This window comes from Salvelinus alpinus, chromosome 2 (assembly GCF_045679555.1).
Source record: "Salvelinus alpinus chromosome 2, SLU_Salpinus.1, whole genome shotgun sequence".
Lineage (NCBI taxonomy): Eukaryota > Metazoa > Chordata > Actinopteri > Salmoniformes > Salmonidae > Salvelinus > Salvelinus alpinus.
The window spans coordinates 99772712-99789926 of record NC_092087.1 but is presented as its reverse complement, the minus strand read 5'-3'; the positions used below and the strand labels follow the sequence as shown (position 1 = coordinate 99789926).

Genomic DNA, 17215 nt, shown 5'->3' with positions numbered 1-17215 from the left:
TTCTATTTTGGTTTCATCTGACCATATGACATTCTCCCAATCTTCTTCTGGATCATCCAAATGCTCTCTAGCAAACTTCAGACGGGCCTGGACATGTACTGGCTTAAGCAGGGGGACACGTCTGGCACTGCAGGATTTGAGTCCCTGGCGGCGTAGTGTGTTACTGATGGTAGGCTTTGTTACTTTGGTCCCAGCTCTCTGCAGGTCATTCACTAGGTCCCCCCGTGTGGTTCTGGGATTTTTGCCCACCGTTCTTGTGATCATTTTGACCCCACGGGGTGAGATCTTGCGTGGAGCCCCAGATCGAGGGAGATTATCAGTGGTCTTGTATGTCTTCCATTTCCTAATAATTGCTCCCACAGTTGATTTCTTCAAACCAAGCTGCTTACCTATTGCAGATTCAGTCTTCCCAGCCTGGTGCAGGTCTACAATTTTGTTTCTGGTGTCCTTTGACAGCTCTTTGGTCTTGGCCATAGTGGAGTTTGGAGTGTGACTGTTTGAGGTTGTGGACAGGTGTCTTTTATACTGATAAGTTCAAACAGGTGCCATTAATACAGGTAACGAGTGGAGGACAGAGGAGCCTCTTAAAGAAGAAGTTACAGGTCTGTGAGAGCCAGAAATCTTGCTTGTTTGTAGGTGACCAAATACTTGTCCCTGGCGGCGTAGTGTGTTACTGATGGTAGGCTTTGTTACTTTGGTCCCAGCTCTCTGCAGGTCATTCACTAGGTCCCCCCGTGTGGTTCTGGGATTTTTGCCCACCGTTCTTGTGATCATTTTGACCCCACGGGGTGAGATCTTGCGTGGAGCCCCAGATCGAGGGAGATTATCAGTGGTCTTGTATGTCTTCCATTTCCTAATAATTGCTCCCACAGTTGATTTCTTCAAACCAAGCTGCTTACCTATTGCAGATTCAGTCTTCCCAGCCTGGTGCAGGTCTACAATTTTGTTTCTGGTGTCCTTTGACAGCTCTTTGGTCTTGGCCATAGTGGAGTTTGGAGTGTGACTGTTTGAGGTTGTGGACAGGTGTCTTTTATACTGATAAGTTCAAACAGGTGCCATTAATACAGGTAACGAGTGGAGGACAGAGGAGCCTCTTAAAGAAGAAGTTACAGGTCTGTGAGAGCCAGAAATCTTGCTTGTTTGTAGGTGACCAAATACTTATTTTCCACCATAATTTGCAAATGAATTCATAAAATATCCTACAATGTAATTTTCTGGATTTTTTAAAATAATTTTGTCTGTCATAGTTGAAGTGTACCTATGTTGAAAATTACAGGCCTCTCTCATCTTTTTAAGTGGGAGAACTTGCACAATTGGTGGCTGACTAAATACTTTTTTGCCCCACTGTACATAGGGAATAGGGTGCACACTACATAGGGAATAGGGTGCCCAGAGTGCACACTACATAGGGAATAGGGTGTCCATAGTGCACACTACATAGGGAATAGGGTGTCATTTCACATTTCCTGTGTTTTACCTTCAATTCGTTGCCTGGGTACAAAACCCTGTCCAGCCTGTACTGAATGAAACATATCGAACACTCGTAAGTAGACTCATCTCTTTATTTAAAAATAACTTAATACTCTCGTAGCCTATAGCTGTCTTTGTTAGTCAAGTTGCAGCACTCCTGGGCTACAGCACACAAATATGGTAAAACATGGTATCGCAGGCCAAGTGTTGCCAAAAATCTGTTAACTTTCCCAAAATGTCCCGTTTGGAAGATTCCCGAAATCCGGAGGGAATAAGCAAGAAATCCAGAATCCTCCAACCAGGATTTCAGGGAATCTTGGGAAGGTACTGGATTTTTGCAACCCTATGCAGGTAGCATCGGGTTGTGGGCATGGTCACTGAGTGCTGCTGACCCCTGTTTGACCTCCAGGAAACACAGACCATCGCCATGGGAACTGAAAAAGCAAACCGACAGCATATTAGAATCCACCTCTCTCTCTATAGAAAACAACAGCCCCCTGAGTTCCCTCTCTCTATAGGAAACAACAGCCCCCTGAGTTCCCTCTCTCTATAGGAAACAACAGCCCCCTGAGTTCCCTCTCTCTATAGGAAACAACAGCCCCCTGAGTTCCCTCTCTCTATAGGAAACAACAGCCCCCTGAGTTCCCTCTCTCTATAGGAAACAACAGCCCCCTGAGTTCCCTCTCTCTATGGGAAACAACAGCCCCCTGAGTTCCCTCTCTCTATGGGAAACAACAGCCCCATGAGTTCCCTCTCTATAGGAAACAACAGCCCCCTGAGTTCCCTCTCTCTATAGAAAACAACAGCCCCCTGAGTTCCCTCTCTCTATAGAAAACAACAGCCTCCTGAGTTCCCTCTCTCTATAGGAAACAACAGCCCCCTGAGTTCCCTCTCTCTATAGGAGACAACAGCCCCCTGAGTTCCCTCTCTATATAGGAAACAACAGCCCCCTGAGTTCCCTCTCTCTATAGGAAACAACAGCCCCCTGAGTTCCCTCTCTCTATAGGAAACAACAGCCCCCTGAGTTCCCTCTCTATATAGGAAAAAACAGCCCCCTGAGTTCCCTCTCTCTATAGAAAACAACAGCCTCCTGAGTTCCCTCTCTCTATAGGAAACAACAGCCCCCTGAGTTCCCTCTCTCTATAGGAAACAGCAGCCCCCTGAGTTCCCTCTCTATAGGAAACAACAGCCCCCTGAGTTCCCTCTCTCTATAGGAAACAACAGCCCCCTGAGTTCCCTCTCTATATAGGAAACAACAGCCCCCTGAGTTCCCTCTCTCTATAGAAAACAACAGCCTCCTGAGTTCCCTCTCTCTATAGGAAACAACAGCCCCCTGAGTTCCCTCTCTATATAGGAAACAACAGCCCCCTGAGTTCCCTCTCTCTATAGGAAACAACAGCCCCCTGAGTTCCCTCTCTCTATAGGAAACAACAGCCCCCTGAGTTCCCTCTCTCTATAGGAAACAACAGCCCCCTGAGTCCCCTCTCTCTATAGGAAACAGCAGCCGCCTGAGTTCCCTCTCTCTATAGGAAACAACAGCCCCCTGAGTTCCCTCTCTCTATAGGAAACAACAGACCCCTGAGTTCCCTCTCTCTATAGGAAACAACAGACCCCTGAGTTCCCTCTCTATAGGAAACAACAGCCCCCTGAGTTCCCTCTCTCTATAGGAACCAACAGCCCCCTGAGTTCCCTCTCTCTATAGAAAACAACAGCCCCCTGAGTTCCCTCTCTCTATGGGAAACAACAGCCCCCTGAGTTCCCTCTCTATATAGGAAACAACAGCCCCCTGAGTTCTCTCTCTCTATAGAAAACAACAGCCCCCTGAGTTCTCTCTCTCTATAGAAAACAACAGCCCCCTGAGTTCCCTCTCTCTATAGGAAACAACAGCCCCCTGAGTTCCCTCTCTCTATAGGAAACAACAGCCCCCTGAGTTCCCTCTCTCTATAGGAAACAACAGCCCCCTGAGTTCCCTCTCTCTATAGGAAACAACAGCCCCCTGAGTTCCCTCTCTCTATAGGAAACAACAGCCCCCTGAGTTCCCTCTCTCTATAGGGAACAACAGCCCCCTGAGTTCCCTCTCTATAGGAAACAACAGCCCCCTGAGTTCCCTCTCTCTATAGGAAACAACAGCCCACTGAGTTCCCTCTCTCTATAGGAAACAACAGCCCCCTGAGTTCCCCCTCTCTATAGGAAACAGCACCCTGAGTTCCCTCTCTCTATAGGAAACAGCCCCCTGAGTTCCCTCTCTCTATAGGAAACAACAGCCCCCTGAGTTCCCTCTCTATAGGAAACAACAGCCCCCTGAGTTCCCTCTCTCTATAGGAAACAGCCCCCTGAGTTCCCTCTCTCTATAGGAAACAGCCCCCTGAGTTCCCTCTCTCTATAGGAAACAACAGCCCCCTGAGTTCCCTCTCTCTATAGGAAACAGCCCCCTGAGTTCCCTCTCTCTATAGAAAACAGCCCCCTGAGTTCCCTCTCTCTATAGGCAACAACAGCCCCCTGAGTTCCCTCTCTCTATAGGAAACAACAGCCCCCTGAGTTCCCTCTCTCTATGGGAAACAACAGCCCCCTGAGTTCCCTCTCTCTATGGGAAACAACAGCCCCCTGAGTTCCCTCTCTATAGGAAACAACAGCCCCCTGAGTTCCCTCTCTCTATAGAAAACAACAGCCCCCTGAGTTCCCTCTCTCTATAGAAAACAACAGCCTCCTGAGTTCCCTCTCTCTATAGGAAACAACAGCCCCCTGAGTTCCCTCTCTCTATGAGACAACAGCCCCCTGAGTTCCCTCTCTATATAGGAAACAACAGCCCCCTGAGTTCCCTCTCTCTATAGGAAACAACAGCCCCCTGAGTTCCCTCTCTCTATAGGAAACAACAGCCCCCTGAGTTCCCTCTCTATATAGGAAAAAACAGCCCCCTGAGTTCCCTCTCTCTATAGAAAACAACAGCCTCCTGAGTTCCCTCTCTCTATAGGAAACAGCAGCCCCCTGAGTTCCCTCTCTCTATAGGAAACAGCAGCCCCCTGAGTTCCCTCTCTATAGGAAACAACAGCCCCCTGAGTTCCCTCTCTCTATAGGAAACAACAGCCCCCTGAGTTCCCTCTCTATATAGGAAACAACAGCCCCCTGAGTTCCCTCTCTCTATAGAAAACAACAGCCTCCTGAGTTCCCTCTCTCTATAGGAAACAACAGCCCCCTGAGTTCCCTCTCTATATAGGAAACAACAGCCCCCTGAGTTCCCTCTCTCTATAGGAAACAACAGCCCCCTGAGTTCCCTCTCTCTATAGGAAACAACAGCCCCCTGAGTTCCCTCTCTCTATAGGAAACAACAGCCCCCTGAGTCCCCTCTCTCTATAGGAAACAGCAGCCGCCTGAGTTCCCTCTCTCTATAGGAAACAACAGCCCCCTGAGTTCCCTCTCTCTATAGGAAACAACAGACCCCTGAGTTCCCTCTCTCTATAGGAAACAACAGACCCCTGAGTTCCCTCTCTATAGGAAACAACAGCCCCCTGAGTTCCCTCTCTCTATAGGAACCAACAGCCCCCTGAGTTCCCTCTCTCTATAGAAAACAACAGCCCCCTGAGTTCCCTCTCTCTATGGGAAACAACAGCCCCCTGAGTTCCCTCTCTATATAGGAAACAACAGCCCCCTGAGTTCTCTCTCTCTATAGAAAACAACAGCCCCCTGAGTTCTCTCTCTCTATAGAAAACAACAGCCCCCTGAGTTCCCTCTCTCTATAGGAAACAACAGCCCCCTGAGTTCCCTCTCTCTATAGGAAACAACAGCCCCCTGAGTTCCCTCTCTCTATAGGAAACAACAGCCCCCTGAGTTCCCTCTCTCTATAGGAAACAACAGCCCCCTGAGTTCCCTCTCTCTATAGGAAACAACAGCCCCCTGAGTTCCCTCTCTCTATAGGGAACAACAGCCCCCTGAGTTCCCTCTCTATAGGAAACAACAGCCCCCTGAGTTCCCTCTCTCTATAGGAAACAACAGCCCACTGAGTTCCCTCTCTCTATAGGAAACAACAGCCCCCTGAGTTCCCCCTCTCTATAGGAAACAGCCCCCTGAGTTCCCTCTCTCTATAGGAAACAACAGCCCCCTGAGTTCCCTCTCTATAGGAAACAACAGCACCCTGAGTTCCCTCTCTCTATAGGAAACAGCCCCCTGAGTTCCCTCTCTCTATAGGAAACAACAGCCCCCTGAGTTCCCTCTCTATAGGAAACAACAGCCCCCTGAGTTCCCTCTCTATAGGAAACAACAGCCCCCTGAGTTCCCTCTCTCTATAGGAAACAGCCCCCTGAGTTCCCTCTCTCTATAGGAAACAACAGCCCCCTGAGTTCCCTCTCTCTATAGGAAACAACAGCCCCCTGAGTCCCCTCTCTCTATAGGAAACAGCAGCCGCCTGAGTTCCCTCTCTCTATAGGAAACAACAGCCCCCTGAGTTCCCTCTCTCTATAGGAAACAACAGACCCCTGAGTTCCCTCTCTCTATAGGAAACAACAGACCCCTGAGTTCCCTCTCTATAGGAAACAACAGCCCCCTGAGTTCCCTCTCTCTATAGGAACCAACAGCCCCCTGAGTTCCCTCTCTCTATAGAAAACAACAGCCCCCTGAGTTCCCTCTCTCTATGGGAAACAACAGCCCCCTGAGTTCCCTCTCTATATAGGAAACAACAGCCCCCTGAGTTCTCTCTCTCTATAGAAAACAACAGCCCCCTGAGTTCTCTCTCTCTATAGAAAACAACAGCCCCCTGAGTTCCCTCTCTCTATAGGAAACAACAGCCCCCTGAGTTCCCTCTCTCTATAGGAAACAACAGCCCCCTGAGTTCCCTCTCTCTATAGGAAACAACAGCCCCCTGAGTTCCCTCTCTCTATAGGAAACAACAGCCCCCTGAGTTCCCTCTCTCTATAGGAAACAACAGCCCCCTGAGTTCCCTCTCTCTATAGGGAACAACAGCCCCCTGAGTTCCCTCTCTATAGGAAACAACAGCCCCCTGAGTTCCCTCTCTCTATAGGAAACAACAGCCCACTGAGTTCCCTCTCTCTATAGGAAACAACAGCCCCCTGAGTTCCCCCTCTCTATAGGAAACAGCCCCCTGAGTTCCCTCTCTCTATAGGAAACAACAGCCCCCTGAGTTCCCTCTCTATAGGAAACAACAGCACCCTGAGTTCCCTCTCTCTATAGGAAACAGCCCCCTGAGTTCCCTCTCTCTATAGGAAACAACAGCCCCCTGAGTTCCCTCTCTATAGGAAACAACAGCCCCCTGAGTTCCCTCTCTATAGGAAACAACAGCCCCCTGAGTTCCCTCTCTCTATAGGAAACAGCCCCCTGAGTTCCCTCTCTCTATAGGAAACAACAGCCCCCTGAGTTCCCTCTCTCTATAGGAAACAGCCCCCTGAGTTCCCTCTCTCTATAGAAAACAGCCCCCTGAGTTCCCTCTCTCTATAGGAAACAGCCCATCCTGTGAAAACCCCTTTCCTCACCAGGGGTTGTCTTCACTAGGAACCCATTGGAAGCAAAGGTACAAAACAGGGAGGGACTACCATAACTAAACATCGTCCAAAAGGAGACACTAGTTTTTTGGTTTTGCAAAACGTTTTGCTACGCTGTACACTGGTGGATACACCTCTGGTGTCCTAATATGACTTTACCCCGATCTCAAATCAACCCCTAAGCCCAGATCTGAGATGAGTTGACAGGTGTAAGAAGTCTGGTAATAGCTCCACATTGACCTCTGATAGGCTAGGTGATATCAACATATTGCTCATACCAATTGAATCCTTTCAGATCTCCACAAGTGCATAGGTGATGATTTGTGATTGGGCCAGTGTCTTTTCTCACCTGTTGTGACCAGGCAGCAGAACGATGCTGAGGGTGTTGTCAGGTAGAGATCTGAACAGCTTCCCCACGCGCCGGTCCAACTTCCTCATCACACACGCCACTTCCTGTTCCTCTCTTCCAGTTTCCTGTGACGACTCGTCCAGTGTCTCTCTGTCGGACCCAGTCGTCGTCATAGTAACCCAGGAGCACAGGTGGGGCGGAGTCAAGGCTCTGCGAGTGCTCACCTTCCTGTCCCAGAGTTCCACAGGTGAGCTGAGGACCGCGTCCACAGTGTCAGGACTATCAAACTCTGGAAAAATGTACACATTGTACACATTTTAATATGATGATTAACAAACAAATTAATTGCATTTTAAAATCATACTTTATATTTCAAACAGCTAAAATTAGACCCAGGTCATTGATGCTGGGCGGCAGGTAGCCTAGCGGTTAGAGTATTGGGCCAGTGACCTAAAAGGTTGCTGGTTCGAATCCCTGAGCCAACAAGGGTAAGTTGCTCCGGATAAGAGCGTCTGCTAAATGACTAAAATGCAGAGAAAAAAAGTATTGGTACAAGTGAAGCTTTGACTCACTTAAGAAAGCATGTCTCCTGCGTTTCTGCTTTGCAGGTAGAATTACGCCCTGAACCGTTCCGTACTGTCCGAAGGCCTCGCGGAGGTCCTCTTCACAGAGTCCGGCAGTCTTAGCATGTAGCCTCGCTACAACATTGGCTTCGGCTGCTATCTCTGCCAGCATAGTTTTCGCTTTGAGCAGGGTTCCATTGACTTCAGCTGAGAGCTCTGCTAGCTTAGCAAATTTAGCTTTAGCATGTAGCCCAGGTTCATTCGCTTCAGCTAGCTTAGCTTTAGCATTTAGAAAAGTTCCATTGACTTTCTCTAAGAGCCCTGAATGGTTCGCCTTAGCTGGGAGTGCTGCTATGTTAGCATTTAGCCCAGAGCCATTGACTTCAGCTGCTGCTTTAGCTTTTAGCCCATTGACTTTGGCTGCAAACTGTGCTGTTTTAGCATTAGCTTTTAGCCCTGCGGCGTAGATCACGTTAGCATTTAGCGGGTCATCCTGCAGGGAACTCAGAAAGACGTCCAGATCCAGGGTGGACTCCTTTACAGGTCTCTGGACCTGACAGGTAGGAGAGAGATATAACACACATTAGATTTACACTCAGAAAGAGCATGAGCAACAAGACAGAAGGGTGAATTACTGGAATCAAAGGTCAAAGGTCAGAGGGAGAAATTAGAATGAGAATATGAAAAAAAGAGCGAGAGAGTGGGGAGACAGAAGTGTGAAAGAGACACAGGCAGGGCAGAAAGCGATAGAGATTGAGAGAGACAGAAAGCGAAAAAAGAGAGGCAGAAAGACCAGACAGTTACATGGAGAGAGAAATGTAGACAGAGTAAGACTGGTAGATAAACAGGAAACAAGAGACAGAGGGACAGATCCAGACCTTGACGATGTGTCCGCTGTGTAGCAGTGTTCCGTTGAGCATCTCTACAGCCAGCGCAGCTCCCTCCAGCAGCTCAAACTCTACCTCTGCATGCACCTGCCGAGTCATCAAAGGGTCAAAGGTCAAACTCACATTTATGAAGCACATATACTCATAGGAAAGTAATCTTGGATCACCGGTCACCAACTCTGGTTCTCATCGAGACTTTGATTAGTGGAATCAGGTGTTCGTGCCGGTCCGCTGAGGCGGATGCTAAGCTACTGTTTCACTAGCACAGACTGGAATATGGTCCACTAGCACAGACTGGAATATGGTTCACTAGCACAGACTGGAATATGGTTCACTAGCACAGACTGGAATATGGTTCACCAGCACAGACTGGAATATGGTCCACCAGCACAGACTGGAATATGGTCCACTAGCACAGACTGGAATAAGGTTCACTAGCACAGACTGGAATATGGTTCACCAGCACAGACTGGAATATGGTTCACTAGCACAGACTGGAATATGGTTCACCAGCACAGACTGGAATATGGTTCACCAGCACAGACTGGAATATGGTTCACCAGCACAGACTGGAATATGGTTCACCAGCACAGACTGGAATATGGTTCACCAGCACAGACTGGAATATGGTTCACCAGCACAGACTGGAATATGGTTCACCAGCACAGACTGGAATATGGTTCACCAGCACAGACTGGAATATGGTTCACTAGCACAGACTGGAATATGGTTCACTAGCACAGACTGGAATATGGTTCACCAGCACAGACTGGAATATGGTTCACCAGCACAGACTGGAATATGGTTCACTAGCACAGACTGGAATATGGTCCACTAGCACAGACTGGAATATGGTCCACTAGCACAGACTGGAATATGATTCACTAGCACAGACTGGAATATGGTTCACCAGCACAGACTGGAATATGGTTCACCAGCACAGACTGGAATATGGTTCACCAGCACAGACTGGAATATGGTTCACCAGCACAGACTGGAATATGGTTCACCAGCACAGACTGGAATATGGTTCACCAGCACAGACTGGAATATGGTTCACCAGCACAGACTGGAATATGGTTCACTAGCACAGACTGGAATATGGTTCACCAGCACAGACTGGAATATGGTTCACCAGCACAGACTGGAATATGGTTCACTAGCACAGACTGGAATATGGTTCACTAGCACAGACTGGAATATGATTCACTAGCACAGACTGGAATATGGTTCACCAGCACAGACTGGAATATGGTTCACTAGCACAGACTGGAATATGGTCCACTAGTACAGACTGGAATATGGTTCACTAGCACAGACTAGAATATGATTCACTAGCACAGACTGGAATATGGTTCACCAGCACAGACTGGAATATGGTTCACCAGCACAGACTGGAATATGGTTCACTAGCACAGACTGGAATATGGTTCACCAGCACAGACTGGAATATGGTTCACCAGCACAGACTGGAATATGATTCACTAGCACAGACTGGAATATGGTTCACCAGCACAGACTGGAATATGGTTCACCAGCACAGACTGGAATATGGTTCACTAGCACAGACTGGAATATGGTTCACTAGCACAGACTGGAATATGGTTCACCAGCACAGACTGGAATATGGTTCACCAGCACAGACTGGAATATGGTTCAGGATTCATCCAATAACACTGAGGAGTTTAGCACATCGGTCACCGGCTCCATTAATAAGCGCATCGATGACGACGTCGTCTCCACAATGACCGTACGTACGTACATACCCCAACCAGAAGCCATGGATTATAGGCAACATCCGCATTGAGCTGAAGGCTAGAGCTGCCGCTTTCAAGGAGCGGGACATTAATCCGGAGGCTTATAAGAAATGCCGCTACAACATCCGACGAGCCATCAAACAGGCAAACGTCGATAAGATCGAATCCTCTGATGCTTGAGGGATGTGACAGGGCTTGCAAACTATCACAGATTACAAAGCCAAACCCAGCCACGAGCTGCCCAGCAACACAAGCTTACCAGACAAGCTAAAATACTTTTATGCTCACTTTGAACCATGCATGAGAGCACCAGCTGTTCCGGACAACTGTGTGATCACGCTCTCCGTAGCCGATGTGAGTAAGACGTTGAAATAGGTTAACATTCGCACGGCCGCAGGGCCAGACGGAATACCAGGACGCATACTCGGCGCATGCGCTGACCATCTGGCAGGTGTCGTCACTGACACTTTCAACCTAACCTGGTCTGTAATACCAACTTGTTTCAAGCAGACCACCATTGTCCCCGTGCCCAAAACACGGGGTCCACACACACCAACACAGTTGTGACGAGGGCACGACAGCGCCTCTTCCCCCTCAGGAGGCTGAGAAGATTTGGCCTCAGATCCTCAGGTCTACAGCTGCACCATTGAGAGCATCATGTATTGACCCTCTGGGAAGAATAAACTTGGTTTGAACTTTCAGATTGTCCAATGAGTTTTATACTCTGAAAATTAGAACCAAAACAGCACACACTACATATACCCAGACACACACTCACTCACACCCCAGTACACACTACATATGCCCACACACTCACACCCCAGTACACACTACATATGCCCACACACTCACACCCCAGTACACACTACATATGCCCACACACTCACACCCCAGTACACACTACATATGCCCACACACTCACACCCCAGTACACACTACATATGCCCACACACTCACACCCCAGTACACACTACATATGCCCACACACTCACACCCCAGTACATACTACATATGCCCACACACTCACACCCCAGTACACACTACATATGCCCACACACTCACACCCCAGTACACACTACATATGCCCACACACTCACACCCCAGTACACACTACATATGCCCACACACTCACACCCCAGTACACACTACATATGCCCACACACTCACACCCCAGTACACACTACATATGCCCACACACTCACACCCCAGTACACACTACATATGCCCACACACTCACACCCCAGTACACACTACATATGCCCACACACTCACACCCCAGTACACACTACATATGCCCACACACTCACACCCCAGTACACACTACATATGCCCAGACACACACTACATACGCCCAGACACACACTACATATGCCCAGACACACACACACACACCCAGTATACACTACATACGCCCAGACACACACTCACACCCCAGTACACACTACATACGCCCAAACACACACCCAGTATACACTACATACACCCAGACACACACTCACACCCCAGTACACACTACATACGCCCAAACACACACTCACACCCCAGTACACACTACATACGCCCAAACACAGTAAAAGTGCAATATGTGCCATGTAAAAAAGCTAATGTTTGAGTTCCTTGCTCAGAACATGAGAACATATGAAAGCTGGTGGTTCCTTTTAACATGAGTCTTCAATATTAGAAGGGTAAAAATATTGGCTTTCAGCCTATCAGCATTCAGGGCTCAAACCACCCAGTTTATAATATTCGTTATTCACTGAGTATATTATTCCTTGTGTCACTTTTTCTATATATATAACATGTTAATCTTTAACTCTGCTTTGTTGGAAAAGGACCCATAAGTCAGCATTTCACTATTAATCTACACCTGTTGTTTACAAAGCATGTGACAAATAACATATGATTTGGATGGAGCAAAAGCCTGTTGCCATTGGCGATCCCTGGGCCTGTACTCATAAAGCATCTCTGAGAAGGAGTGCTGATCTAGGATCATCTTTGCCTTTTAGGTTGTAATGAATGGACAAGGGGGACCTGATCCTAGATCAGCTCTACTGTGGTAATGAATGGACAAGGGTGACCTGATCCTAGATCAGCTCTACTGTGGTAATGAATGGACAAGGGGGACCTGATCCTAGATACGCTCTACTGTGGTAATGAATGGACAAGGGGGACCTGATCCTAGATCAGTACTACTGTGGTAATGAATGGACAAGGGGGACCAGATCCTAGATCAGCTCTACTGTGGTAATGAATGGACAAGGGGGACCTGATCCTAGATCAGCACTACTGTGGTAATGAATGGACAAGGGTGACCTGATCCTAGATCAGCACTACTGTGGTAATTAATGGACAAGGGGGACCAGATCCTAGATCAGCTCTACTGTGGTAATGAATGGACAAGGGGGACCTGATCCTAGATCAGCTCTACTGTGGTAATGAATGGACAAGGGTGACCTGATCCTAGATCAGCTCTACTGTGGTAATGAATGGACAAGGGTGACCTGATCCTAGATCAGCTCTACTGTGGTAATGAATGGACAAGGGTGACCTGATCCTAGATCAGCGCTACTGTGGTAATGAATGGACAAGGGGGACCTGATCCTAGATCAGCACTACTGTGGTAATGAATGGACAAGAGGGACCTGATCCTAGATCAGCACTACTGTGGTAATGAATGGACAAGAGGGACCTGATCCTAGATCAGCACTACTGTGGTAATGAATGGACAAGGGGGACCTGATCCTAGATCAGCTCTACTGTGGTAATGAATGGACAAGGGTGACCTGATCCTAGATCAGCACTACTGTGGTAATGAATGGACAAGGGGGACCTGATCCTAGATCAGCTCTACTGTGGTAATGAATGGACAAGGGTGACCTGATCCTAGATCAGCTCTACTGTGGTAATGAATGGACAAGGGGGACCTGATCCTAGATCAGCTCTACTGTGGTAATGAATGGACAAGGGGGACCTGATCCTAGATCAGCTCTACTGTGGTAATGAATGGACAAGGGGGACCTGATCCTAGATCAGCTCTACTGTGGTAATGAATGGACAAGGGGGGCCTGATCCTAGATCAGCACTACTGTGGTAATGGACAAGGGGGACCTGATCCTAGATCAGCTCTACTGTGGTAATGAATGGACAAGGGGGACCTGATCCTAGATCAGCTCTACTGTGGTAATGAATGGACAAGGGGGACCTGATCCTAGATCAGCTCTACTGTGGTAATGAATGGACAAGGGTGACCTGATCCTAGATCAGCTCTACTGTGGTAATGAATGGACAAGGGGGACCTGATCCTAGATCAGCTCTACTGTGGTAATGAATGGACAAGAGGGACCTGATCCTAGATCAGCACTACTGTGGTAATGAATGGACAAGGGGGACCTGATCCTAGATCAGCTCTACTGTGGTAATGGACAAGGGGGACCTGATCCTAGATCAGCTCTACTGTGGTAATGAATGGACAAGGGGGACCTGATCCTAGATCAGCTCTACTGTGGTAATGAATGGACAAGGGGGACCTGATCCTAGATCAGCTCTACTGTGGTAGAGTGAACTGTGAACTCCCTCACGACGCCAGGTCAGCGGAGTCAATCACCACCTTCCGGAGACACCTGAAACCCCACCTCTTTAAGGAATACCTAGGATAGGATAAAGTAATCCTTCTAACCCCCCCCCCTTAAAAGAGTTAGATGCACTATTGTAAAGTGGTTGTTCCACTGGATATCATAAGGTGAATGCACCAATTTGTAAGTCGCTCTGGATAAGAGCGTCTGCTAAATGACTTAAATGTAAAATGTAAATGTGGTAATGAATGGACAAGGGGGACCTGATCCTAGATCAGCACCACTGTGGTAATGAATGGACAAGGGGGACCTGATCCTAGATCAGCACCACTGTGGTAATGAATGGACAAGGGGGACCTGATCCTAGATCAGCACTACTGTGGTAATGAATGGACAAGGGGGACCTGATCCTAGATCAGCACTACTGTGGTAATGAATGGACAAGGGGGACCTGATCCTAGATCAGCACCACTGAGAGACCGCTTTATGGCTTCTTATATTAGGTCACGTACCCTCTGAGTAGCGTTCAACAGCCTGACGGCTCGTACGTTTCCACAGCTGCTGAACAGCCTCCTCACGTCCCTCTCTGTGTAGTCGCTAGGCAACGGCCCTGCAAACACCACACACATCTCTCTCAGACGCTGAGACATCTGGAACACACGACAAGACAAGCACATACAAAGTTCCTTTAGACAGATATGACATCAACACGTATACAGTTAGCGCCCCCTATTGGAATATAAAGGCATTAGATCCAACAGGACTAGTTCAGTATACAGTTAGCGCCCCCTATTGGAATATAAAGGCATTAGATCCAACAGGACTAGTTCAGTATACAGTTAGCGCCCCCTATTGGAATATAAAGACATTACATCCAACAATTCAGTATACAGTTAGCGCCCCCTATTGGAATATAAAGGCATTAGATCCAACAGGACTAGTTCAGTATACAGTTAGCGCCCCCTATTGGAATATAAAGGCATTAGATCCAACAGGACTAGTTCAGTATACAGTTAGCGCCCCCTATTGGAATATAAAGACATTACATCCAACAATTCAGTATACAGTTAGCGCCCCCTATTGGGATATAAAGGCATTAGATCCAACAGGACTGGTTCAGTATACAGTTAGCGCCCCCTATTGGGATATAAAGTCATTACATCCAACAGGACTAGTTCAGTATACAGTTAGCGCCCCCTATTGGAATATAAAGTCATAACATCCAACAGGACTAGTTCAGTATACAGTTAGCGCCCCCTATTGGAATATAAAGTCATTACATCCAACAGGACTAGTTCAGTATACAGTTAGCGCCCCCTATTGGAACATAAAGTCATTACATCCAACAGGACTAGTTCAGTATACAGTTAGCGCCCCCTATTGGAATATAAAGTCATAACATCCAACAGGACTAGTTCAGTATATAGTTAGCATCTATTGGAATATAAAGTCATAACATCCAACAGGACTAGTTCAGTATACAGTTAGCGCCCCCTATTGGAATATAAAGTCATAACATCCAACAGTTAGGTATACAGTTAGCGCCCCCTATTGGAATATAAAGTCATTACATCCAACAGGACTAGTTCAGTATACAGTTAGCGCCCCCTATTGGAATATAAAGTCATTACATCCAACAGGACTGGTTCAGTATACAGTTAGCGCCCCCTATTGGAATATAAAGTCATTACATCCAACAGGACTGGTTCAGTATACAGTTAGCGCCCCCTATTGGAATATAAAGTCATTACATCCAACAGGACTGGTTCAGTATACAGTTAGCGCCCCCTATTGGAATATAAAGTCATTACATCCAACAGGACTAGTTCAGTATACAGTTAGCGCCCCCTATTGGAATATAAAGTCATTACATCCAACAGGACTAGTTCAGTATATAGTTAGCGCCCCTATTGGAATATAAAGTCATTACATCCAACAGGACTAGTTCAGTATACAGTTAGCGCCTCCTATTGGAATATAAAGTCATTACATCCAACAGGACGAGTTCAGTATACAGTTAGCGCCCCCTATTGGAATATAAAGTCATTACATCCAACAGGACTAGTTCAGTATACAGTTAGCGCCCCCTATTGGAATATAAAGTCATAACATCCAACAGGACTAGTTCAGTATACAGTTAGCGCCCCCTATTGGAATATAAAGTCATTACATCCAACAGGACTAGTTCAGTATACAGTTAGCGCCCCCTATTGGAATATAAAGTCATAACATCCAACAGGACTAGTTCAGTATATAGTTAGCATCTATTGGAATATAAAGTCATAACATCCAACAGGACTAGTTCAGTATACAGTTAGCGCCCCCTATTGGAATATAAAGTCATAACATCCAACAGTTAGGTATACAGTTAGCGCCCCCTATTGGAATATAAAGTCATAACATCCAACAGGACTAGTTCAGTATATAGTTAGCATCTATTGGAATATAAAGTCATAACATCCAACAGGACTAGTTCAGTATACAGTTAGCGCCCCCTATTGGAATATAAAGTCATAACATCCAACAGTTAGGTATACAGTTAGCGCCCCCTATTGGAATATAAAGTCATTACATCCAACAGGACTAGTTCAGTATACAGTTAGCGCCCCCTATTGGAATATAAAGTCATTACATCCAACAGGACTGGTTCAGTATACAGTTAGCGCCCCCTATTGGAATATAAAGTCATTACATCCAACAGGACTGGTTCAGTATACAGTTAGCGCCCCCTATTGGAATATAAAGTCATTACATCCAACAGGACTGGTTCAGTATACAGTTAGCGCCCCCTATTGGAATATAAAGTCATTACATCCAACAGGACTAGTTCAGTATACAGTTAGCGCCCCCTATTGGAATATAAAGTCATTACATCCAACAGGACTAGTTCAGTATATAGTTAGCGCCCCTATTGGAATATAAAGTCATTACATCCAACAGGACTAGTTCAGTATACAGTTAGCGCCTCCTATTGGAATATAAAGTCATTACATCCAACAGGACGAGTTCAGTATACAGTTAGCGCCCCCTATTGGAATATAAAGTCATTACATCCAACAGGACTAGTTCAGTATACAGTTAGCGCCCCCTATTGGAATATAAAGTCATAACATCCAACAGGACTAGTT

At 47.0% G+C, this 17215-nt stretch overlaps 1 protein-coding gene across 3 annotated transcripts in view; it reads right to left on the bottom strand.

Moving 5' to 3' along the window:
- The window catches only part of LOC139545914 (RNA exonuclease 5-like), a 30250-nt gene that overhangs the window by 2879 nt on the left and 10156 nt on the right, over window positions 1–17215 (bottom strand). For 2 of the 3 annotated variants that reach the window (XM_071354139.1, XM_071354147.1), the window contains exons 14-18: window positions 14600–14737; window positions 8750–8845; window positions 7881–8424; window positions 7309–7597; window positions 1303–1904 (exon numbers count right to left, since the gene is read on the bottom strand). In XM_071354139.1, coding sequence (XP_071210240.1) covers window positions 1814–1904; window positions 7309–7597; window positions 7881–8424; window positions 8750–8845; window positions 14600–14737 — 1158 coding nt within the window. In that variant the 3' untranslated portion in view covers window positions 1303–1813. Of the gene's footprint in view, window positions 1–1302; window positions 1905–7308; window positions 7598–7880; window positions 8425–8749; window positions 8846–14599; window positions 14738–17215 lie in introns of those variants that run through there. The other variant, XM_071354157.1, reaches the window with a different exon arrangement.